This window comes from Rhipicephalus microplus, chromosome 3 (genome assembly GCF_043290135.1).
Source record: "Rhipicephalus microplus isolate Deutch F79 chromosome 3, USDA_Rmic, whole genome shotgun sequence".
Lineage (NCBI taxonomy): Eukaryota > Metazoa > Arthropoda > Arachnida > Ixodida > Ixodidae > Rhipicephalus > Rhipicephalus microplus.
Genome location: NC_134702.1, coordinates 87398762 through 87425335, shown reverse-complemented (window position 1 = coordinate 87425335; position 26574 = coordinate 87398762). Strand labels below are relative to the sequence as shown.

The 26574-nt window shown below is 43.2% G+C and overlaps 1 protein-coding gene across 1 annotated transcript; it reads right to left on the bottom strand.

Annotated features, from left to right (window-relative positions):
- Positions 1-22372, bottom strand: LOC119186047 (uncharacterized). Its single transcript, XM_075887908.1, has 5 exons — positions 22190-22372; positions 11176-11986; positions 8086-8144; positions 5605-5848; positions 1-17 (listed from the first exon to the last, which is right to left on the bottom strand). Exons 1-5 carry the CDS (start codon positions 22370-22372, stop codon positions 1-3), a joined length of 1314 nt encoding a protein of 437 aa, XP_075744023.1.
- Between the last annotated feature and the right edge of the window lie 4202 nt (positions 22373-26574).

Below are 26574 nucleotides of genomic sequence, written 5' to 3'. Positions count from 1 at the left end.
TCAGGATGCCTCGAAACCTGAGCAGGCAAGATGAAGCATGTTTACACCGTATCCAATTAAACTTTGCATGTAGGAATTACTTCAGGAAGAAAATTGAACTGTTAGACTAAGAATTTTGTGCACAATGCAACGTCGTTGAAGACATCAAGCATGTCCTCCGTGAGTGCACGATATACGCATCAGAGAGACAGTCTCTGAAGATGGCCTTTAAAATACGACCGGACATAAACTTGCAGTTCAAAAATATTCTAGGCTCATGGCAGAACAGATCCAGGGCGTTAGACTCCACAGAAGCGCTACTGACATTCTCACGTGTCACAGGATTAAACGAAACGTTGTAAATAGTGCAGTAGGTTTGAGTTACTGTTTGTGTTATGTGACTATTATGCGTGTATGCAGCTCTATGCGTTGTGTGTTTATCATTGTATATATCATTGTCATTTCTCGGCACCTGGAGTAGCATGTCAGGAGAAAAACCAGGCAAACCTTTCCAGCTCCCCATTAAAATATTTACTTCTCTCTCTCTGTTAAAGGCTTCGAAAGAGCACGAGCAATCCATACAAATTAAATGATTTGCTTCAACTCATTGAAAAATTATACCAAACTTTTATGTTGATGTGTTTTCTGCCGGAGAACATAAGAGTTTCTTCGAAAAAGTTTTTTCTTAGTTGTGGTCTGTGCACTGTAAGAAAAACTCGAATGAATGAGAATTTTTTTAAGTAAAACAATAAGTCTTACCTATTGTACTCCGATGATTTTATGCTTTTGCTTATCTCTTTCTCTACAAGGCTACTTCCATGAGCCATATTTAATTTCACACACAAGAAGTCAGACAAATCTGTAAGTTCTTCAAATTTTCTTTTCTTAGTGGATCATTTGCTTAAAAATATAATATCACAATAAAAATCGACATATAATATCGATGTCTCCAATAGACATGATGAAGGTAGGTGGTGCGCATAAGCTGAACTTTTTCATTTGAAATTTTAAGGCATTAGAGTTCGGTGTTGGTTTCAGGAGCATCATGACAATAAAAAAAAAGCTCTCAAAACTTTTGCAACCCTGCGAAGCTTCAACATATTTGCTGGCTTTCGAGTTTTCTATATTCAATATGCACGTGCAAATAATGGTTTTGAGATGTAAATTCAGACGCAGTGCCAAGAGGCTTACTTCACATAGAGCAACACGGTATGGTCTAAAAAAAGCACAACTTAGGTCATTTACGAAGATTGCATGTTTAATGAATGTACTTGAACAGCATACGTATATGTAACATGTTTTCGCTGTTCTGTACAACCGCTACCATTGCGTTAGTCCACTTTCCTCTTTAAAGGAACATAAGTTAGCAGGCCATTGAGTTTAAAGACTTAATTGCCGTCCTACAGGACTCAAGTTTATAGTATAGTGGCAAAATCCCAATGTTGTTTAGACGCCATGATTTATTTGTCATCAGAAGCAAAGTACCACTAGCGGAAATAGTGCAGCTATGAAAATTGCTGCACAAGGTAAACTTGCACAATACCTGGAAACACCTTGGTTTTTTTTTCTAAGGTATCATTCACGTGCAACCCCAAATGACTATTTCCCCGCCACGGTGGTCTAGTGGCTAAGGTACTCGGCTGCTGACCCGCAGGTCGCGGATTCCATTCCCGGCTGCGGCGGCTGCATTTCCGATGGAGGCGGAAATGTTGTAGGCCCGTGTGCTCAGATTTGGGTGCACGTTAAAGAACCCCAGGTGGTCGAAATTTCCGGAGCCCTCCACTACGGCGTCTCTCATAATCATATGGTAGTTTTGGGACGTTAAACCCCACAAATCAATCAATCAAATGACTATTTCAAATATGAGCCACTCATTTTTTTATCTTCCGAGGCATCCACATAGCTTCAGGTTCTTTATTATTTGCGAGAAGCATACACACATTCACTTCAAGAAATCTACTTTTAATCAGCAGGCCACCCAATATTCAGGCAATGAAAGAAAGTTTCCGCATTGCACACTTCCTTATTGTAACGCTTCTGAAAAAAAAGACAAAAACACTTGCGCGTACTTCAGAGAGTTTAATTATTTTACTAAAATAGAAAGCTAACTTCACCAACAGATGTCTGCCATGATATTTATAGAGTTATTGCAAAAAAATTGTTTTTTATAAGAAATATACGAGCATCATTTCTTCGTAAATAAATGAAATGAAGAAAGAGCTAGAGAAAAAGCACAGCTTCTGAATGTAGAGCTTTTCTTGGAAGCTATTCTAATGGAGGGACCAGCAGCAACCCCTATCCCTGGCTATCTTTGCAATAGATAAGTGCTTGTTTAGTTTTTACGACCCATTCCTTAGTTCAATATTGCTATTCGACGTTACCAACATGGAGCTATGTGACAGCCAAGATGATCAATTATCCTACCCTGGGCACTACCTTGAGTTCAGTAAAAAAACTGAGATTCGTTAACGTACCTTAAGTCATAATCGACGACTGTCCTCTTACTTTGTATCGATAGAAACGTAGCTGCCGTGGCTTGAAATCGAACCCACCAATCTCTGTATACGGCGACGCAGTCTCTCAGGACAAGGTAAATGGTAGTTAATTATATTGTTCACACCAATACACTGATTTGCGTGTAAGCAAGCAAACAAGCTTTTACTAGAAATTTAAACCAGATATCCGCCATTTTAATCACCCGCTCCAGAGAAATGGCTAATAAAAAAAGTAAATGAAGTCGTTCTATTTGGCAGAGCTGCTTGGTGGACTGCCGCATTTTTTTTTTACCAAGAGCCAAAATAAATGCTCCTATTACTAAACAACACATTCACGCAGTCCAGAAGGTCTACTAAGCGGCTTTAAAACTTCGCCTTCCCGTATATGTTAGCAGCCCATAGTTCTTCCATTAACGAAAACTGGGGGATGAGTTCTTTAGGACATCAATAAGGTTAGTACCTGCCTACCAACTACCCGTAAACTAATGAAAAAAAAACATTAGGAGCCTGCCAACTACGCAAAAATATTCATTAGAAATTGGACCGCCAATTCAGCAAGTAGTCGCAAAAATCACATAATAAATACAAGTGAATAGGTTGTGCCTGCCCTGTTTCGACGTTCTGCATACACAATTCTGTAAAACCTATTACACAAGATAAGTTTATTCTTTATTTCTACGGACCAAGAATTGAAGGATGGTGCTAAAAGCATTGAATAGGTCTTTCTTTCTTCATTCCCCATTACTTATTTGCACTTGAGTAACCTGACTTGGATAGTGAAAGTTTTATGAAGCGCAAGTTTGCGGAACGCTCAATTTACTTTGCTCTTAGTACGCGTTAGACTCCGTTCCTTGAGTACGTACCACTTCAAAGAGCGGAACTTTACGTGATGATGGAGCTCGCGAAAAATAAAAAGTGCGGGCAAAACATCGGCTCTGGCACTAAATGAATGGTTATGGTTGTGTCACTCATTGAGCGGCCTGCTGAGATACAGATACGCTGGCCGTCCCACGAGCATATGTAGCACGTGCCATGGGGTCGCCTGCATTTGTTTTCAAAATAATAAACTCTGGACTAGTTACCGTCTGTTGGAGGAGGTCTAATATCACCACATGATGTATAATATACAAGCGAAAATGAACACTGCCCTCGGGGAGCATCGATACATGGCTGCTCTTGTAGCATTTTTATTTTAAAGAGCTAATTATGTAAAATATAAACCTCATGCACATAGGAAGCAAAAGATAAAACGGTGACACCGTTAGCAACTTGCGTTTTGTTTTTCTTGGGTATGAATGAATAATTTTTCCTTTTTTGGTCCTACTTACTTTAGTGGTTAAGTTAGATCCTAAAACTATGCAAATATGCCACATAAGGTGTACTTTTTTGTGTGTGATCAAAGTGTGAATGCTGAGCAAATGACAATGAAGCACTAGATACTAAAACAGCATAAATAGACCCTAGTGATGAATGACATAGTGCATATTTGAATGAGGAGGGAACATTCAGTAAGTACTCATGTGATCGCTACGTCAGTAATGTGTTCTGATGGTCCTTTAGTCAACTTACGCCAAGTTGGGTTTTGGGCCTCTCAGCAACCTTCACCAAATGGGATGAGGTTCATTCATGTTAGGAGGTTTTCACGAAGGAGGACCGCTGAGTAAAACGATGCAAGGCTGGCAAAGGCGGCAGAACCTCTTGCGCAATCACAGTGTAGATCATTTTGTGTCCTTTTCCTCAGACCGCATATGCGTTGGTGCACCTGCTTCACTACACTGATTTCAAAACAATACATGTTCCTAGTACCGATTTATGGAAATGCGTTTTCATGATCTTCAAGATTAAACATTTATCTTGAGACTTCATAGCTGGTTATTTCGTTTTTACGTGACGTGCTTGTAATGTATCTTTATTGCCTGTATTCACCGCTATTATCATCCACTCGTGGTGCATCACTGTTGATGGTATACAAACACAACTGAAACTATTTGAAACTTTTGATACAGCAGCACAATAACACAACAGCGATATTGTTTATGGTGTACTTCTTCAGAGCTGCAACGTCATACCCATACAACACATTCGTTTCCGAATGGTTGAGTACTGGATAGAAAAACTTTATTTAGGTCCCTTGGGACGTGAACTAGGACGTAGCGGGCCACTGGCACGTCGGGAGAAATAGGCCTGAATTCTTCTTATTGCATTTTTAATTCTTTGTCTTCTTCTTGGAGTGTCTGCAATGAAGTGAAATAAGCAGTGTTAATTGGGTGAAAAAGAACAATCGCAAATCATTTATCAACTTTCTGTAGAAGACTGTTGCAGTATTATTACTTGGAAAAAGGCTTACCCTATGACACAATAAGTAAACTCCAAAGTATTTTCCTGGTTTTGTCTTCTGATACGTGCGTCAAAAACACTTGTTAAATGGGCGCAATGCTCAAATTGTAACGCATGCGTTTAATAACATCTCGGTAAAGAAAGCAAATTAATGGGAAAGAAGACGTACATAATTAAAATATATGTTGAAAACATTAATATATTTTTGTTTCATTTTAATTTTCTACGTTTAAGAGCCGCCCCAAAAGAAACTACTCAATAAAAAAGCTTGTGCTGGCTTTAATTGTAATGAAAGAAGGGTGACTTTTTTACAAGCTAATACGAGATGGGTGAATGGCACGAGTTGTTGCCTTATACCACAGCTTTCATACACTATTGACCTGCCTCCTAACCAAGTTTGCAGATTCACATATTTTTGGCCTTGAAAAGTTACAATGCCTAGCATAATGTTATTTGAATAAGCTGACATAATAAGATAGAGTAATAGCATTGGACTTCAGCAGGGTCCAACTCGCGTAACCTAGTTTGGACGTCATCACGTTTCACATGTCTGTCGTATTTAGAATGCAGAATTGCCACACTTGAACTGCATAGTATCATTCTTGTGCTCTCAGTCATAAAGATGTGAGAAAGGTGCGCTTGAACACTGCTACTACAACGATGCGTCTTTAAAGCCAAAGCGATGGCCTTGGTTTCATTTGAATGCTTGTTTTACACGTTATGGCTGGGTCAATGCTTCGGCGGCGTAAATTGCCCTGTAATCATTACGACAATCTACGGTGGTTACACTCACACTTCTGCAAGAATGGTGCGTAGCCGAGGCCACCAAGACCATATCCGTAGCTCAAACCATAGCTGCCAATTCTGTAGGCGTATTGAGGATATCTATCGCCATAAGTGAAAGGTGGCATGTCGTGCACCGCTGACACAGCGGCAGAAGTGGGGGCGTGGTAGGCAGCATAGGTTAGAGCAGCCACAGAGTAAGGGTAGCCAGCAAAGGCACAGCTGGCCAGGGCCAGGACAAGGCAGGTGCGAAACTGAGTAAAATAATGTAGCATCTTCGTACATTGGAATGCACCGGGTATACCAATAATACTACCGAAAAAAAACCAAGCTTAGTGAACTGCCGCTATGCAATAGCAACATCTTGTTTACATGACTTACATGATTTAGAAATTCCTAAAAGTGTCAATGTTGAGAAAACGAAACATGCTTAGTAACAATCAGTGGATGGTTTCTTTCATTTGAGGTGTTTGACCCCTATGAAATGCGTTTTAAGTGGTCAAATTTATGGGCCTCATTTGCAAAAAGTCGAGGTTTCAGGTGACTTTGAATTCGTTTGCGCAAGTGTGCTGTTCCACAGGCCTGTGGTGATTGTAAATTAATGGCCTGATTTCGACATGAAAGACAAACTTACCGGTCGTGAAAGGACGGTTGGTGAAATATACATGCACTATATGCTTTATATTAGGCAGGCTTATGGAAAATGAATCTACATAACACAGAGAATGCTTCACCCTTAAATATAGTTTTTTCACACATAAAAAAACATAGCAGATCTTTGGGCAACCTACCAAGAACCATTATTTTCAAGTTTCGGTTATAACGGAGTGCCTGAGGAGTAAAATAATGATTTAGAGCTATTCATTCGAGAACCTTTATTTTGTACCTTTGAAGAATTGTAGTCAATGTTTAGGACCCGTATAGTACTGCCGGACAAGCCGAGATTCTTACCACGACTAGAGTGTTGTGCAGTTACCGAAGCAAAGAAACTGGTGCTTTCTCTCGGCAGTCATTGTCTTTATATAGTAGATGGGTGATCTCCGCCATTCTGTCTCTTTTTAGTTGAATCAAAATTCAGAGTTTGACAAGCAACGAGGCCAGTTATTCTGGACATGTATGCGTATCTAGTTTTCTGTCTTTATCTCAAGCAAAGCAGCTGCTTGTTCTATAGCTATTTCGCACATTCCTAGCCATGAACGCACCGTTATATGACCCACCGTAAGTTACGTGCCGTGAACACCTTGATCTCTGGTCGCTGATCTCGCTGAAGCTCAAAACAGTATGAACTTCTTTTGGGTGTTGACTATTCTCAGCAAACCAAACGCGACGGCATCTAGGTGGCGCCGGAAGTTCCAGCTTTTTTTTTCATGCGCTTTTATGAGCGTGGTGCCATGCATGGTCTTCGTTTATTGCTAGTGGTGCGTATATAGCACATAGATAGTCATGAGTTTATGTTAAGCCATGAATAAATCAGATGTGGGGCTAGCGTTACCTAATGATTTACTTGTATAAAACTTACTCTTAGTGGTAACGGTACACTGAAATGGTTCTGACTTGGGCCTCTTTGTGTTCCTAAGAAAAAGTATTGTTTGACAAAAAAGCTATGTGGCAATTAGGATACAGCCTAAAAGAATTTCCGGTGAACTAATTGCGCCCTTTTTCTCGTTATTCGAAACTTTTATTTATCAAATTTGTAAGAAGGCTCACTGAAGGACTCAAAAACAAGCTGGACCAACTGACACTTGTGGACCGGTGAAACTCTTAACTCAGTCACGAAGAAAAAAAAATTATGTACACGCAATACTAATTCCCTACGAAATAAATTATTTCCACTTTCAGTTGTCTCTGCACTCAAACTTTTAGACCTTGGCCACAACATAGTAAGGCTCACAAAAATGATTCAAAATTACCTAATTTTAAATAGATGATGACAGCACCAGTCTGTCGCAAGTGGTGGATTGAGGAAATTCAAAAGTGGAAGCTTACTTCCGTTCAGCGTAATAAAGATACTTTCTAGCCAGTTCTATGCCGTCACAACTGTAATAATTTATAGGCAGGTCGAAGGATTCACTTTCATCTATTTACGCCTCTTGGTGTTTGATTCCGTCAAAGCGGCTGATTCGTGCACATGCACCGGCTGGGCTAGCCACTGAATCTTCCGAAGGCCGCGTTCGTTGGCGTTCTGCTTCCTGTTCTCTTTAACCTAAAGGCATGACCACACGTACCCGCCTCAGCACGCAGCGCGTGGCATTTTGACGCGGCACCGCGCCCTCTCCTTGTAGAAAGAGAGGATGCGCAGCTATGCGGACTTGCGGGCCTTCTAGACGACGCGACGCCGCGTCAATTAGACACGCGCCAACGCGCTACGACGCGTACGTGTGGTCAAGCTTTTATTCGGCGTGCGACTTCAGACGCAGGCATTTCGGTAGTGCTTAGCTGGTTCTGGCAGACAAATGGACAATTTTCGCGCACGCCATCTGCGCTTGCGCACCGGAAACGCTTCAACAGTGCCACCCCGAAACATTATTGGTGCATCGTGGTCTCCGAAACCTGTCGGTGGATAATTTCGGAGACAATTGGTGCAAAGAAACGCTTAAGCTACCGCGCTGTCGCGTTGACCAGAAAGATACCTAATTTGCTTTTGGTTCTCACCGCTAAGTGGAGCTGTGGAGCTAAGTGGAGGAAACCAGGCCGCAGCCGCCGCCTAGTTTCCTCACGCCGCTTGGTGCCGCCGCCGAAATTTCCAGGATGGGCACTCCACCACTGCCATAAAAGCGGCACGGGGCCGGCGCGCCACAATTCTCCGTTTTATAAATGTGTATCACGGCGCCACGGTGAATGCGCTCACCCCACGCGGTAAAGTCACATGACACCGTACAAAACTGAAGGCTCTGGTCACTCCGTTCGTCCCCAAGGTGTTCTCTGTCGTCCCCAATCTTACGAAAATGACAAATGTCAGTGAGTTTTTTCACATCACAGTGCTCTCGGTGATCGGCAAGCGCACTGCTGATGTAGATTGAGAAGGCCATAGTTTCAGCGTAAAATTCATACCATAAAACCTAGATTAGAATCTGGAGCCAGGGTCTATGCGAGTAGAAATACTTGTTGGGCTAAGTGGTAGATCTTCGCAAAAAGTAGTTTGAGCGCCATCTGCCATGGCTTGGAATTGAGAAACCCAGACTAAAAAAAACACATTACGACCACAAGCCCCAGCGTGTTTGATTGTCTCATTTGTCTTTTTGTGTATGTGTTTTATGAACGCTGGGTTTCTAGATTCCAAGCTATGTACCAACAGGCTAGACACTAGACTTTTCAACCACAATGGGATGGATGGAAGGTATCTTCTTAAGGTGGATTTCATTTTTGGCATTCGCAGCACTCGTTTACCGAGAATAAAACCAAGTGGCATTAACTTGTTCTCAATGAAATTCGCTTAATTCTTCGTAATATAAGGCTGATTCTAGGAGCGCAGTGGCACTTCGATACTGACCGAAAACCGGGACAAATTCAAATGAACTGGGGTATTATACCCGGCTAAGTATTCTTCGTGAGATCTGAAGTTAGCAAATAACAAAAAAATTAATTGTAAAAATGAATCATGCGTTTTGAATTCTGAATATCCATAATACATTTATTAAAATAAAAATTTTGTTTAAAAGAGTTAATAGTAAACACAATTTTTATACCAACGCAGGCACGTGTACTCATGCGCAGAAAGATCGTCACAGCAGTGATTCGTATACAACGGATTTCTCACTCCGCTGTAAAGATCATTCAGTGGAGAGCAGAAGAGATTTTTTTAACGCCGGGAGGTTCAGCGGATCATTGAGACGCGTTCACGTAGCTTCGTCGTCGTTTTGCAGCCACGTTGAGTGTGTCTAGGAATGACGTAATTACACAGACAATGAAGTGAAACCTATGCTGTTGCCTTGGTAAATTTCGAATTACATAAGAATAGGGATCAGTACGTGAAGGACACTTTGCCAGAACTATCGAATACCAACCGTAAATGTGCATTGCTGCCAAAACCAGGAAAGCTAGCAAGCTCCCGCCACTCTCGAGAACATGACGTACCTTGCACCGCTTCCCAACGCACACTTATACGCCCGCCTGTGAACACTGTGGGCTGGGTGAAGCTGCTTCGCGCAGAACCAAATCGAAACGGACAACATTCGTAAGCAGTTCGCTAAATAACGCAATTCGATCCTATCTGTGTACTTCTAATCATTCCCACAACAGTTGAACGACGATGCCACCTGATTTTCCTCAAGATTACATTACGAATCTGTATGAGCTTCAGCAAGCGACAGGAGCAAGAAAAAATCACCGCTCATGCACACTTCGTACAAATGGTTAACCAGCGAAAACTGAAACGTGTGATTCTGGCGTTCAGCAGCGGGTTGAACCCGACGCTGAACTGAAGCCTTTCGCAGTTATTGGTCAGATGTTCGTTCTTCAGAATGACAATAGACACACGTTTCACTTGGTCTACTACAGTGTTTATTTCACATGATTCCCATTGTGCCTCACATGAACACGTTCATGGAATAGTGTATTTAGCGGTTAAATGGTTCCACATTACGTTAATTGCATCAGTTGTTCTCGAACCACGGCGTTGTGGAGGGGTCGAGATTTTTATATTTATTTATTTATCGTAGTGAGTGCTATATTTCTCAAATCATGGTATTCTTTAAACGACATTGTTTTTCTGCTGCTTTTATAGAAGTCTTTCATCACTTTCTCAGACATATAAATATATCTGCGGGTACATACTCTTCACTCCCTTGGCGGCTAATAATGAGAATAAACGAGTGCATACGTAAAAAAACGAACCAAGTGCATTTGTTAGGAAGTTTAAGGCGACTTCCGCAACAAAAATGATACCATTTTGATAATGAAGTACTCATATATTAGCATAGCAAAAACAAGTTCATTTCTAATAGTGCGAAAACGTCTTCATTTGGAGTGAAATAGGACGCCAGATGTTTGTTCTGCCTCAACTGTTGCTTTATTTAAAATGAGTTCAGGGGTGTTGGTTTTGTAGTAGCAGCCATAGGGCTTTTTCTAAGGCTTGTTTAGTTTCTGAAATGAAATAATAAACAAAAGTAAGTGTCTCTCAAAGAACTCAGAAGAAGTAGACAAACCTAAAAAATCAGGCTTTCCAGCAACCTAGTATTTTACGTCTGCGAGGTGTAAGCTCAGTCCATCGTCGAATAATAAAAATTAAGAGTGTCAAAAAACTATTCGGAATTTCAAATAGTTTGCTGTAATGAAAATTTACCACCATGTTTTGTCACCTGAAACCTACCTTTTCCTATGTTTCAGATTTATGAGAGAATCGGAACAGTGATTACTGCAGCAGCACTTCACAACTTCAGAAATACCACCACAGCATTGATAGATTTGCTAATATTTACTAACACCCAACAAACATCCAGCAATCATTAACATCCCACATTCAAAGTAAATTTGTACGTTTCTTCATTTCTTCAAGCAAGTAGACACCACGACTCTTGCAAAGGGCAACAAAATAATAATGTGATTACAATGTTTAAAAAAAAGACTTTACTGCTATACTTACATTTTCTCTTGCGGAGGAGAAGGTTGGAATAGTGAAAAGGAGAGCCGAGGCCATAACCATAGTTGAGGCCGTAAGCGCCTAGGCCGTATCCGTAGCCATAGTGTCCTAGGCCATAGCCGAGAGCTCCGACATCGTATCCGTAGACCGGAGCAGGGCCAGCCACTAGTTGAGCAGCGTGGTATGCAGGAAAAGGGGGCACGGCGTGAGTAACCGCAGCAATCACTGCAACGGCTGGAGCTGAAGCCAACACTGGGGCTGCGGCCACAGTGGCAACCGTTGGAGTAGCCTGGTAGGTGTCGACGTGGGTCACGGTTGGAGCAGCAGCGTGAGCGGTCGCAACCTTGGTGACGGCAGGCGTAGCAGCTACGACAGGGGCGGCATGATACGTAGTATCTACTCTGGTAACAGCAGGCGTAGCGTGGACCGTGGCTACCTTGGGAACGGCTGGACCAGCCTCGACTGTCGTCACCTTAGTGACCACTGGAGCCGCGTGGTAAGTGTCCACATTGGTGACAGTGGAGGTCGGACCGGCAGCAGCGGATGGAGCTGCGGCAACGCTGGTAACAACCGGGGCAGCGTGGTAGGTGTCCACTTTAGTGACGGTTGCCGCTGGGGCGGCGGCAACAGTGGCAACCGCTGGAGCTGCATGGTACGTCACAGCTGGAGCGGCTGCGACTACCGGGGTGAAGGCTGGGGCTGTCAGGTAGGGGAGAGTGGCTGGAGCGGCTACGTATCCGAACCCAAGACCTGCTGGGACGACTGGATGACCCAGAGCCCCGGCAACAAGGGCCAAGATGAGGCTGGTATAAAACTGGATAGAGGATAGTAACATAGGCTTGAACCATCAAAGTTCTCTTGAACATGAAACAATGAGAGCCTGTTTAGGCACGCTGTGCGAGTAAACATGTCTGAAAATGTAATTAACATTTCAGATTCTGCACTTGACACAAGGTGCGTTCAATAGCAGAAACGACTTCATATTCTCCAGAACTTACCGAATGATTTGTCCTGAGTGAAAATAAAAGAAAATTTGTTAAATTGAGCCCTGCCTTCCCTGAATTCATTGAAATTCAAACGTTGGGACACACAAGAAAGCACGTCCCATCTTCTAAAGTATTTTCATACTACACTAATTGCCATGATGAAAATTGTTACAAGATTTACCACAAGATCCAAATCCATTTATCTGAAGCGTTTAATATAAAACATTGATACTTACGGCAACTATTGCTGCTGGTAGGTGCAGTCCTGGGAAGGAGAAATTGTACTCCTGAAGTTTCCATATATCTACAGGCTTTTACACAGGTCCAACTGACTATGCTCACATTAGAGCGTTAAGAAACAACCATCAAGATACTGCAGCATCTATGCAATCAAGGTTAAAAAAGAGTTGTTTACTTCACCGTGAGAATTCTCTTTCGCGATAGTTAGGTATCGCGAAAGGTATCGCAATACTCTTGGCAAATGAAGAGGAAAAAAATCAGTGGAGTGCGAAGTTATGTCGAAACTAATAATCTTCCCCAAGAACGTGCCCGCACTAAAAATTGAGTGGTGCAGCGAGACACCGTTTCACAGTTAAAAGCAGCGTTATTTTCATTAGGTTCATAAGTGAAAATATCTTCTTACTCAAGCACCGCACACGTATTGCCATTATATACGCTTCCAGAAAAATACTATTTTAGAATCTAGCGCTTTTGGTAAATTCAGCGTTTTGAAAGAAGTCTCACTTGCATGTGGAAATGTGCCTAGTTTTTATGGTGTACCATCGTTGCACTACAGGTTATTTACGTCACACTCCTTATGGGGGTAAATACACTTATCAATGCCTGAAGTAATAACGATGATTCTTTCAGTAACAGAAAACGCCGCCGGGTTAACCTAACCAACGATAAGGAAACCACGTGTCAATTAGCACTTTTATTGCACTTCATGACCCTATTTTTACTTTAATATATATAGATTCAGTCTTAGTTCTCTTTTAGGTTGGTTTGTTCACACTTATGTAACTTGACTCATTATTTATTCGCTGATGATTCAAGCTAACTTGATACATAGCTTCCTTACCTCCACATTAACTTGAATCATTTGGCATACGTTGCTTGACAGTTGATTCAATTTGCGGCACTTAGACTCATACCTAAATTGCTCGAAATATTCGTGAATTCGACTATCTTCATTTCATTTACTTTTCAATCAAAATCAAGCACCTTCATTCACTCTTCATTCATGCCCAATTTTATTGAGTCAGCCTTTGCTAACACCTAACTCATTTGACTAGAAAACTTCATGAATGAAACAGGCAGTTACGCGAAGGATATGATAGGGGACATTATTTGTTATTCTTGCTGCAGTATAGTCATTATCATCATAATCAGCTTGACTACGTCCACTGTAGGACACAGTTCTCTCCCGTGTTCCGCCAGTTCACCCGGTCCTGTGCTTGCTGCTGCCATATTATACCCGCAAACTTCTTTATCTCACCTGCCCACCTAAACTTATGTCTCCACCTAATCCACTTGACTTCTCTGGGAATCCAGTTAGTTACCCTTAATAACCAGCCGTTATCCTCTCTACGTGCTACATGCCCAACCCATGTCCATTTCCTTTTCTTGATTTCAACGATGATATCCTTAACCCTGTTTGTACACTAATCCAATCTGCTCTCTTCTTGTCTCTTAAGGTTCCACCTACCATTTTTCTTTCTATTGCTCGCTGCGTCGTCCTCAATTTAAGCTGAAACCTCTTTGTAAGTCTCCAGGTTTCTGCTCCGTAGCTAGACACCACGGCAAGACACAGCTGTTATATACCTTCCGCTTGAGGGATAGTGGGAATATACTTTTCAAGCTTGAGAATGCTTGCAAAATGTGCTCTACCCCATTCTTATTCTTCTTGTTACTTCAATTTTGTGGTTCGGCTCCGCGGTTATTACCTGCGCTAAGTAGACATAGTCTTTTGCAAATTGAAGTACACTATTACTTATCTCGAAGCGTTGCTCTCTTCCGAGGTTGTTCTACATAACTTTCGTTTTCCGCAGATTAATTTTAAGACCCACCTTTCTGCTCTCCTTGTCTAAGTCCATGATCATGAGTTGCAATTCGTCCCCTGAGTTACTCAGCAATGCAATGTCATCGGTGAAGCGCAGATTACTAGGGTACTCTACATTAACTCTTATTCCTAGCTGTTCCCATTCTAGGCTTCTGAAAACCTTCTGTAAGCACGCGGTAAATAGCATTGGGGAGATTGTGTCCCCCGCCCTACACCATTCTTGATTGGTATTCTGTTGCTTTCTTTATGAAGTATTATGGTAGCAGTTGATCCCCTGTAGATTTCTTGCAGGGTGTTTTTATATACTCCATGGACGCCCTGATTCCACAGTGTCTGCCTGACGGCTGATATTTCTACTGAATCAAACGCCTTCTCGTAATCTAGGAAGGCCTCTTCGAAATTCTGCTTGTTCCTTTGGTTGATTGAATTCTAATGTTTTCTCTACTCTGTTAGCAATTACCTTTGTAAATAGCTTGTATACTACAGAGAGCAAGCTGATCGGCCAGTAATTCTTGAAGTCTTTGTCATCGCATTTATTATGTGTTAAGATGACGCCAGCATTCTTCCAAAACTATGGTACTCTTCCCGTCAGGAGACACCTCGTAAACAGGGTGGCTGGTTTTTCAAACACAATCTGTTCTTTATCTTTCAGCAGATCTGATGTTACCTGATCCTTACCAGCAGCTTTGCCACTTTGCATGCTCTCAAAAGCTTTTCTCACTTCTTCTATCATTACTAGAGGTGTGTCATCTGGGTTACTGCTAGTTCTTATAGTATTAAGGTCATGGTTGCCCCGGATACTGCACAGATCTCTGTAAAACTCCTCCGCTATTTTAACAATCCTATCCATATTCGGCCTTCTTTGTCCCTAAGTCCATACATCCGATTTCACCTATCTCAAGTTTCTTCCTCACTGCTTTGACGCTTCCTCCGTTTTTCAGAGCGTGTTTAATTCTCTCCATGTTATACCTTACACATAGCATACTTTACGCCTTTTAATCAACTTCGAAAACTCTGCTGGTTCTATTATGTCTGTTGTACTTGAGACTTTCATGATTTGACGCTTCTTAATGAGATTCTTCGTTTCCTGGGAAAGCTTGCCAGTGTCCTGTCTAACTACCCTGCCTCAAACATCCACTGCACACTCCGTAATGATACTCGTCAGATAATCATTCATTGTATCTGCGCTGAGGTTGGTTTCCTCACTAAGAGCCGAGTACCTGTTTTGAAGCAAGACTCTGAATTCCTGTACTTTCCCTCTCAGTGCTAACCCATTGATTAGCTTCTTGCGTATCAGTTTCTATTGTTCCTTCTTCAAGTGTAAACGAATTCGAGACCGTACCGTACTATGGTCACTGCATCGTACCTCGCCAACCACTTCCACATTCTGCACGATGCCTGGGTGTGCACTCATTATAAAGTCTATTTCGTTTGTATTTTCTCCATTAGGGCTCCTCCATGTCCACTTGCGGTTTCCTCGTTTTCGGTAGTAGGTATTGAAGATTCGTAAATAATTATGTTCTTCGAATTGTATTAGTAGCTCTCCTCTGGCGTTTCTAGTACCGATTACATGATCTTCTACTGCCTGGTCTCCAGCCAGCTTGTTCCCTACATCGGCATTAAAGTCTCCCATCAGTAGTATGGCATACTGTGTTTTTACCTTACTCATTGCCCATTTTATGTCTTCATAAAAGCTTTCAACTGAAGATTTATTATGGCTTGATGTAGGCGCGTATGCCTGTACCACTTTCAACTTGTATATTTTATTCAGTTTAATTTCGATACCTACCACCCTTTCATCAATGCTACAGTAATCTTCTATATTGTCACCTATGTTTCTATAAATTAAGAACCCCGCTGACAGCTCTCTTCTGTCAGCCAAGCCGCAATAGCACAAGACATGCCCATTCTGTAGGACCGTAAAGGCCTCATCTATCCTCCTAACCTCACTGAGCCCTATTATATCCCATTTAACACCCTCTAGCTCCTTGAATAGTACAGCTGGACTTCCCTCACAGGATAAGGTTCTAGCGTTAAACGTGGCCAAGTTCAGGTTCCAATGGCGGCCTGTCTGGATCTAGAGATTCTTAGCACCCTCTGCTGCGTTTCAGATCTGTCCGCCGCCGTGGTCAGTTGCTTCGCAGCTGCTGGGGAATGAGGGCCGTGAGTTAATTGACGCGTGCATGTGGGATTTAGTGGGCAGAGACTGCACCAGGGTGGCCAATCCTTCTGTGGTGAGGGAGTGCGTTCCAGGCGGTAGTTACCTATGAGGCTGCACCCCAGGCCTCTTAGTGCAGTGCCATCACCACGCGGTTTTTTATGCACTTGGGAGCTGCACGGCACCGGGATTTGAACCATGGACCTTTTGCAAGCGAGGCAGATGCTCTAATCACCATGCCATCGCCCCAGGAGTGAGTTACTACCTAAACTGATATAATTAAAGGGGGCGGATAAGAACCATTTTTTGGTGATACGTAAAACAACAACGTACGAATTGCGCCTCCGGTCCACTACTTGTGCGAGACGGGGGAATAAATAAATGAAAAATGCGTACTTTGTTAAAATATTTGACATTCATTATGTAAATATGCACTCTCGATTCCCTTTTCTCGGCATTCATTCATTACCTTGCTTATTTTGATTGGCATTGCCTCCCTTAAGGTTCGCAGTAATGTAAATTCCTTTATTTTATATTTTTTTACAGTATTTAAATGTGCTTTGATTTATATTCCCCCAGATTGCTATAATTACTTACAATTGCACGGCACCAGATACTTAATACCAGTTAGCTTCACGAAGTTCTCAGGAACGGTAGTTGCCTAACAATGGCGCATGTAGGGCCTTTACCAGATTGTAATATAACAAGCATGTATATGCTATCAGTGAACGGCCTTTGGTATTCAGTGTGATTGTAATGGATATCCCGTCACTGCTTTAGATAAACGTTACGAATGGCCAGGTTGCCCAGCCTTAAGCAGGCCTTTGTGATATCAAAAATTGTTGTAGCACCCAAAGTGGGCAAGAAAAGGACAGAAAACATGACAGTGAGAGCAGTATTTTCTATTCTTCGGGCTCAGTTCTTATTACACAGCTCTAATTTCTTTCTCACTTGCCCAAACCGCCGCTCTTTACGACAACCTTAATAATTATACGTGAGACAAGTCAGAGATGCAGTTTCACTGAACACGACAGATAAATGTTTTGCGACACTTATGACAAGAGCGTTTTAATGCGCTATATGCGCCATCCCATCACTGCAGAAGACATTAGTGGCATAGCACGTCGTACAGAACACCCTGTATAGCACGTGTGTCCGTCGTTGTAAGCGCTTACAAAGAGTCTTCGGTCATTTTTCTTGCTCACTTGGCCATCTAACGCTCTGATATTGGCTAATATCCAAAGGAATGCATTTGATACAACGATATTCAGCTGTATTGTTCTGCTAAAGCATGTAATCCTTCGGCATTCAACACAGACGTCACTCTCTCGCTTTATTTCTGCTCAAGACTTACCTGTCATCGATGCTTTGAAATTGGGCCAATAGTTCACAAAATTGTAGAACACTACCCAAGAACCTTTCAGAATGACCAACGCTGTGACGCTGGGCACATTTCCTATCAGCTTTTTTATTATGTGCAAGAATATAACCGGCATAATTATATTGCGCGTCGCCCAATATTTCTTGGAACGGCTGAAATCAGATATCTTTTTAACAAAGAAGCGAATATATGGAGCGCAATTTTACCAACAATTGTATTACCGACACTTGTACGAGCGCCAAGCATGCGGGAACAATAATACCGAAGGCGGGGGCAGTTGTGGCCGTTATCCGGTGACACCACCGGTGAATAGGACAGAACACGAGCACTACATGCCTATCGGTTACTCAAAGGGCGAGGAAAGCACTTTTGCGCGTACCGAGGGTGACCGATTTTTTTCGAATGCTCTTACCTCCGACTTCACTTCTGTCGTGCATGAGTACACACTGGCTTTATCATTTCTTGTTTTCTCCCTCATTTCAGTATTGAAAGTCTCAGTAGTCGACCAGATGCCATTCCAGCTAACGTTCAATCCTTCTTTCATTTTGATATTTACCTCTTTTGCCTCTCTTTTATGGTGGGTGTTCATGTCGTGGCCCTAACAGCAGGTGTGCACAGTAAATACTAGCAAATGTTTGCATGCATTTCATAGCGTGAGTTATAGTGCATATTTGCATGCAGTGTACTTCCAACCAATGCCTACTTATAACTCGTGCTAGTGTAGGAGCCTACAAACGGTATAAAACAAATGAAAAAAAGAGGATTAGACGTTTTAATCACATAAATAATACTTCTTGTCCCGCGATGAACTTCTTTCGCATACCGAGAGAGAACGAGGTCGGAATGCAGCTATTATTTTTCCTTTTAATTATCCTATTTTTTATGTCTACTGACTGGCATTGGTGAGCATGGTAGAGTGTATTGCAAAATGTTGACGTTTGGCAGCAGAGCCGCCCTTTCGGTTGTATACCTCTTTCTAAGCTCCACATATACCACGTCCACAAAGTATTGTTTAGAAGACTCCACGCTACCGTGGGGTCTCATAGTCTGCATCTAACTGGAGTGGCCTGCTGGGACGGCTGTAAACCTTGTCGCATGGGAGTAACTGCTTTTAATGCAAAACATAATTGTATCCAGCTCAATAACTCTCACTTAGTCACGTTCAGTATCTTCAAGAAATTGTTTCCAGCCAGTTAGCTTTGAAATCAATGTTCTCGTTTGCACTTGCATTCTTGGGTGTTGCATGAGAACCGGGTAATGGTCACTCCCTCGCGTTTCGAGTTCTGTACACCAGTTCATATGTCGTTCAATTTCAGGAGAGGCTATAGCGAAATCTAGACAGCTGGCATAATCATAAGCTTTTATAAACGTTACTGATCTATCATTAAGTAGAACAGACCACAGCAACCAACTGCTTTTTCAAATGTTTTCCCACGTGAATCGGTAAGAGTACTTCCTTCGTATTTGATGTATCGATTCGCATCTGATTTATCTAGTCCTTCTAAATGTGTTTCATTTTTTGAGGGCCGAAGCTCTTCTTTGTCCCTTGTCCTGAGTCACGCGTAACCAGCAGTATTTCCCGAACAGTGTAATAATAGATGGCGCTGTCTCAGTCATGCTTCTCGTCTTCTTTTCTAGATAGCTTTGGTCCGATAAATGTGCGTGCAATAGGACAGACGAAAGCACAGACAGACAAAAAAATAAACGAACGAACGGACGGACGGAAGGACGGAAGGACGGACCGACAGAAAGACAGACAGACAGACCGTTAGACAGACAGACATACGGATGAATGAACGGACGGACGGACAGACAGAAATACAGACAAGCGAATGAACGGATGGACGGACAGACAGTTGGATGTACGGATGGACGAATGGACGCATGGACGGCTACGCAGACAGTCAGATAGACAGACGAATGAATGGACGCTTCACCCCACTTATCATCATTCACTCCATGTGTATTATTTGATTTTTTTCTTTTGAGTATTGCCAGGCTGCTATCATATTTTGATGTCTACTGCCCTTGAGCTTTGCTCACTTGCTCGATTGGACGAAAAATGTTTCATTGCTTATAACATTTGAACCAGTAATAATGATATTTTGTTTTTCGAATGCGCCACCCCTGATCCCTCTGCCTGGTCTTAAGCTCAAGGTAAATCAGGGAAAATCAATTTTAAAAAATACCCATCTATAAGGATTACTTCTAGCTCCATAGCCTAACGTGTTTGCCTGCTACCATGCATCATGAAATATCAATCACATAGCACAAACAATACACCATAGAACATGTGCAGAAGGCGCATAGTGCTTAAGTAATGGCGAAAGAGATGTTACTGAAATTCAAATTTACTGCCAATATTTGTATATTTGTTACAAATATTGTTACGTAGCTTTTAGCTTTGGGTAACGTATTCAAGAAGTCATTGTCACGTAGAATGTCTTGGTAAAAGAATGTCCTGGTATGGTCAAGAATATGCAGATACCTTACAGTATGGAACCACCATTTACCTTCCCTGCTTCCTATGGGAAGTAATATACTGCACATACTGCACAATATATATGGTAATTTCCTTAGGTGATTGGCTGCAACATATCTTCAGTTCTTTTATAATATCCCATTCATCCATGTAAAAAACTACAACAAATCAGATTCTGCGCTTTATTGCTCAAATTTGAAGTTATCTGATTCCCCTTATCAATAGAAATCACATCCAATCGTGCACTTCTAAGTTTATGAAAAGAAAAAAATACAATTGCATTTAGAAAGCGAATAAACCAAATAAACATTTAGGCAGTGAAGTTATGAGAGGTATAAAAAGTGAAACTGTTATGCTCCTTCAGAAAGCATTACAAAGTTTGCCTAATAAAGTCCGGTTGTTGTGTAATCCATTATTTTACTCCGCTAAAGAAGCAAGAACGTTCTTCATTAAAGTTAATCATTGTGCGACGATTAGAGTTTCAAATTTTATAAATATAGAAGCCACCTAGGAGCAAGTTTTACTTTTGAGTAGTCATTCAAAGATATAAATATCCGGTATTTTAATATTAGACTAATTTACGTGACTATTATCGCGCCCAAGGCGCATTAGTTACTGAAATGCCCTTTCAAAAAGCATCACTCTAAAGAAAAGAAAGCGATAATGCAGAAACGGGCTCCGTTTCTCTTTCGGCGCGGGGATTTTCTCCCTTTTGGGCGCCTTACCCGTTGCGCCCTATCCCGGAAAGGACCAAAGGTGTATCGTTTCTCCTTCAGTTTCTCCTCAACCACGGAATTTTGAGCCTCTCAGAAGGAGGAAGAAGTGTCCCTTTAGAAAAACCGCTTGTTTCTGCGCTCTGTATTTTTAGTGAAACAATGGGTTTTTCGAGGTGCCTTGCCTCTTCGTCTTGCAGTGATGGCCACTGAGCATGCCAAAATCCCACCTGGTCAGAGGTCCTCACACCCGTCGACCACAACGAAGCGAGCGGGCTCCCTCAGTGACACTGAAGACACTTATTTGTATTCTATGTCGGAAGACAACACATCCGATAACAGCTTTATACCTGTCCGGGGTAAGAGGGCGAATAGAAGGACTTCGAATAAATAAGCATCAAATCCTGTAACTACAGCGACTGTACAGTCAAGGTCTGCGCGCTGGCCGCACATCATCATCTTGATGCCCGAAAATCTTTCAAGCAACCTGCGACTTCTGAACAGGCAAGCCCTTTCCGTTGCTCCGGAATGTGTGGTGCCTAATCAAATTAAGGACGTAAGAGTAAACCAAAGGAAGAATATTCTCGCCTTAGACGCGAACGATGTGAGTGCGCTAGGACAGCTGCAGCAAATGACTGAGCTAAGCGGCATTGAAATGCGCCGCTTTATCCCGATAAATGATAAATCAATTGCCAGTTTAATTTATGACATCGACATTGCCATTCCTAATGTTGACTTACCTACCCTATTCAAGCCTCAAGCGAGGGACTTGACAAGTGCAGCGCCTTGGAAATACGCGCTGCGTTAAAGTGTTTTTCAAGAGAGTTGCATACCGTCCCACGTTAAAGGTCGACATTTCCGACATCCGGTTCGACCATTCACCCAAAAGTCACTTCAATGTCATGGGTGATTCAAGCTAGGACACGTCAAGGGCGTATGCCCCAACTCACGACTGTGTCCCCGTTGCGCTGAACCTCATGCCGAAGACGCCTGTCGGGCGACTACTCGGAAGTGCGCCACGCTGCCTCGTCGAAAGACTCTCCTCGAATCCAAAAGGAGCGCGCAGTTTTCAGACAAATCACACGAGACAGCTCGACACACAGGGAGGCAGCCGAAGTAGTCCGGCGTCGGCCTCGACGTCGGCATCATCGAAACTCTTCAAGGAAGGCACATTCCAGAAATGTCAGTTCCCACTATTTAGCGGTTCCACTCAGTAGCGCCTTGAAAAGACCCACCACTTCTACGAAAGAAGCGGAGAAGCCTCCTTCTCGAGAGGAATGGCCTGCACTCCTGACCCGCCCTTCTGCCAAGGAACCTCGGCAGGTTACGGCCACACCAGAGCTGTCTCCAGCCATTGAAGATTTGCCTAAAACAGATCGTCCAGTGATCTCGGCGCTGCGTTCCCTCATAGAAGCCATCCGAGCGATATTAGTCGACTTGAAGACAGCACCTGCTCGAAGTGCACTTGGAGTATTAGACGCCCTAAGCCCAGTGCTTGAATCTCTCAACTAGGAAGATGACTACTCACACCTCATCATTTCGTAAAGAAGCAAGGCTGCATCCTTCATCCAATGAAACGCCAGAGGACTAAAATCACGCCTTTCAGAATTTCGTCAGCTACGCTTACAAACATGTTTCCACTCATCGTCATTTGTGAACCCAATTTGTCGAAACCTATAAGAATTTCCGGGTATGAAACTGTCGTGTCTTCGACAAACGGCGCGTACAGCAAAATCATCGTCTTTATTCGTATTGAACTGACGTATCTTGTGCAACCAATTGCTCCTCACGATGACAATCAGTATGCCTGCATCACTGCGAAAAAGAACAAACTCAAGTTTACTCTCATAGGCGTTATATATTGCCGTCGAATAATCTCGATTACAGTAGATTAGCGGATATTTTGAGAATGTGTCCTGCACCATGGATCATGAAGGTGATTTCAATGCGCACCTTCGCGCAAGGGGAAGTACGGGGACAAATCCAAGAGGACGCAGGTTAGCAAACATCGCCTAAAACAATGGTCTCATTCTCCGGAACGACGGTAGCTCCACGTTTCTTCGAGGGGTGACATACGGCAGCTGTCTCGACCTTGCTTTTAGCTCCAACTCCCTCGCGAGATACGTCAAGTGGTTTCCAGATGTTGAGACACGAGGAAGTGATCACATTCCAGTATACTTTAACATGAAAGGCTAGTCTAGTTGTGGTCCACGGACGACCATTCGAGCAGTCGAATGGACCAACTTCAAATCTGACGTGGAAGATGCTTGCAGCAATGACCTACGATCTGGGTTAGAGTAAACAAAAGTACAATGCAAAACGCTACTCACACTATGACGATATCGTCCGCACGAAATGACTGTGACATAGAATTGGAGCGACTCCGAGCACTTCTCCGGGCGGAGCGTCGGTATCGGCGTACAAAATTAATTCCCAATTTTAGGACAGCCAGGAGGATGTAAAAGAAGATTCGGCGTCACATGAATAGATTACCGTAGGAATGATGGACAACGTTTTGCCAGTCACTAGACCTTCGAGAGCCACTCTCACAGATTTGGAAAACGGTGCATGGTCTGCGTCACCCTACTAAACAGCGTTTTCCATTCAAACCACTCGCACTCTTTCAAGGGTGGCAAGACATTCATGTCACAGAAGAGTTCTGTGCGCAGATCGCCAGCCAAGCCACTCGTCCATATTCTTCAGTGAGAGGTGACGTCCCCCGTTCCCGTGACTACCACAATGACCTCCCTTTTACAATAGAGGAGCTTGAGATGGTACTAGTTCTCTGCAGGCGTTAATCTTCTCCGGGTTCAGATGGTATTCCGTACAGAGCCTTGTGCAACCTTAGGGAAGGTGCAAGGAGAGAGTTGTTGAGCCTTTACAACATCTCACGGAAGGATGGAAATGTCTCTGATGACTGGAAAGGAAGCCGCTTGGTACCCATCTTGAAGCAGGGCAAATCCCCACTCGAACTCGCCGTATACCGCCCAATAGCAATTGCCAGCTGCGTAAGGAAGATAATGGTAAGGATGATACTAAACCGCATGGAGTGATATCTTGAATACTACAAGATTTATCCGAATTCCATGACTGATTTTCGACGCGACCGCTCTTCCAGTGACAATGTCGTTGATCTTGTTTCGTACGTTCTGCACGAAAAATCCCGTAAGCGACTATCTACAGCTTTGTTTCTAGATGTGAAAGGCGCGTATGATAATGTAATACATGAAGCGATTTTGGGTTCTCTTGCGGTGGTTGGCCTTGGTGGTCGAGACTTTCGGTGGATCTTGAGTTACCTGGCTGCAAGATCATTATTTGTGTTAACAGAAGATGGCCCAACTACGCGATGCTATACGTCCAGGGGTGTTCCTCAAGGCGGAGTTCTTAGCCCGACGCTATTAAATCTTGCACTAATTGGTTTTGCTGAATACTTGCCAAGTGCTATTAAAATCTCAATATACGCAGACGACATCCGTGTCTCAACTTCAGCAGTCACACGTCCTCAGATACGTTCCCGGCTTCAAAGAGCAGCAACTATGATTGCCAACTAATTGTTAAAACAAGGTTTCAGCATATCACCAGAAAATTGTGTGCTAGTGGCCTTCACTCGCAAAGCATTGACCCTTACGTCATCTTAATCTGCGAGCGACCGATTTCTTACGCCAGAAACCACCGATTTCTGGGCATCATTATTGATAGGGGCCCCTGTTGGAGTCCGCATGTGGCCTATATAAGGAAGCACCTGACCACTATTTCCTAATTGTTCAAGTTTCTGGCAGGAAAGACGTGGGGGATGTCAGTAGAAGAATTGTTGGAGCTCTACAGAGTCCTGTTTCTCGGTTTCCTGAGATATAGCTTGCCCTTGCTTAGCAATACGTGCAATACCAATGTTCGTGTTCTACAGGCAGAACAAGCGCAAACATTGAGAGTGTGCATTGGTCTGCCCAGATGTATGTCAACAGAGGTAACAATTGCACTTGCTGGTGACTATTTAATACAAACTCACGTTCTTGTAGAAGTCATGAAAACGTGCATCAGACACTTTGCACGTGCTCCTTGTCGTCACCTTGCACTGTTGCCTTCGGAGAAGCGCCAAGCATTGTTCGCTAAAATGATTGTTAAGTACAACGAAAAACTTCCCTCGAGCTTCACTCCTGCATCTCAACCATCGATACCGTCTTGGTGTCTTATTTGACCCACAGTGCATCTTAGTGTACCAGGGATCCAGAGGAAACCTGAGCTTTCATCGGCCGTGCTGAAACAACTGTCTCATTTCTTTTGCATGAGAAATATTCAGGCAGTGTACATATAAATACCGATGGCTCCACGAACCACCAGTGTTCGTCAGGTGCAGTAGTTGTCCCAGCAAGAGGTGTTGCCATCAGCTTTAGGACTGACCATACGACGGCATCTACAGCAGCGGAACTAGCTGTTTTGCGCACTGCACTTTGTGTGATCAATCAAAAACCACCGCAACAATGGTCGATTTCCAGCGACTCAAGGGTGCCCTACAATATGTGCTCTCATCACTGCGTCGCGGGCCGTACGAACAGCTTGTTTTCGAAATTCGATGCCTTCTCCACACTTCACACGAGAAGAGGCATCATTTGACGTTTCAGTGGCTGCCACGTTACTGTGGCGTCTTAGAAAACGAACAAGCCAATACTGCCGCGCGGGCAGCTCTTGAAGGAACACGAGAAGTCATTCCACTTGCGCGGAGTAATATTTGACGACGTGCACGTGAAATCACGTTTTCGCTATGGTGCCCACCAAGCAACGAGACGTATCGTCAACACGATCTGTCCTCTTTGGTGGCTCTTCGCATGCCCACTGGGCTCAGCCGAAGAGAAACCACCCTTCTTCATCGCTAATGGCTAGGAGTGGCATTTACAAAATCTTACTCCTTTGCCATAGGAATGGCCGACAACGCTCTCTGCGATGCCTGTCATTGCGAAGAGACGCTACACCACATCCTGTGTGACTTGTCGTTGTATGACATCCAGAGACAGTCACTGGCGTTCGTTCTCGCGTGCATCGACAACAGCCAAATGTTTGTGGACACTATTCTGTCATGTGCCCGAGAGAAGACATTGCAACAGAAGGCGACAAAAGCTATGTTGAAATTCCTACGTGACACAGACTTGAACAAGCGGCTGTAACAGCAAAGTCACACTCTGCTAAAGACAAGACTGGACTATGACTGAGTGTGCGTGCGTGTGCTGCCGAATGTGCTGTGTTTATCTCTCTTCCCTTTCTGCTCTCTATCTTTCATCTCCCCCGTCTCCCTCCCATGCGCAGGGTAGCAAACTGGCTGCCTGTATGCTGGTTAAACTCCCCGTTGTTCTTTTCCTCCTATTTTCCTTCCTTCCTATACAGAGTCCAGAGGGTCAACTACGCGGCTTTTGAACTTGGCCTTCCCGTACCATATGAGAGCAGCCCATGGTACGGGCTGCTTCCCAGTTCTCCTTCTTCCATCAACGAGAACTGGGGAGGAGTTCTTTAGGACATACATAAAGTTAGTACCTGCCTACCAACTAGCTGTGAAATATTACAAAAAAGCCCTTGGATGCGCGCTAACTACGCATAAAACATTCATATGAAGTTGCGTTGCCGATTGGGT

What these genes read in the sequence shown, in the direction of transcription:
- LOC119186047 (XM_075887908.1), bottom strand. Translation starts at nt 22,372, where the DNA reads ATGGCTTCTATGAGGGAACGCAGCGCCGAGATCACTGGACGATCTGTT. An exon ending in CCGCTTCTTTCGTAGAAGTG is followed by an intron (nt 11,987 to 22,189) that starts GTGGGTCTTTTC and finishes TCCTCTATCCAG; the next exon opens with TTTTATACCAGCCTCATCTT. An exon ending in TCTCCTCCGCAAGAGAAAAT is followed by an intron (nt 8,145 to 11,175) that starts GTAAGTATAGCA and finishes ATCCACCGACAG; the next exon opens with GTTTCGGAGACCACGATGCA.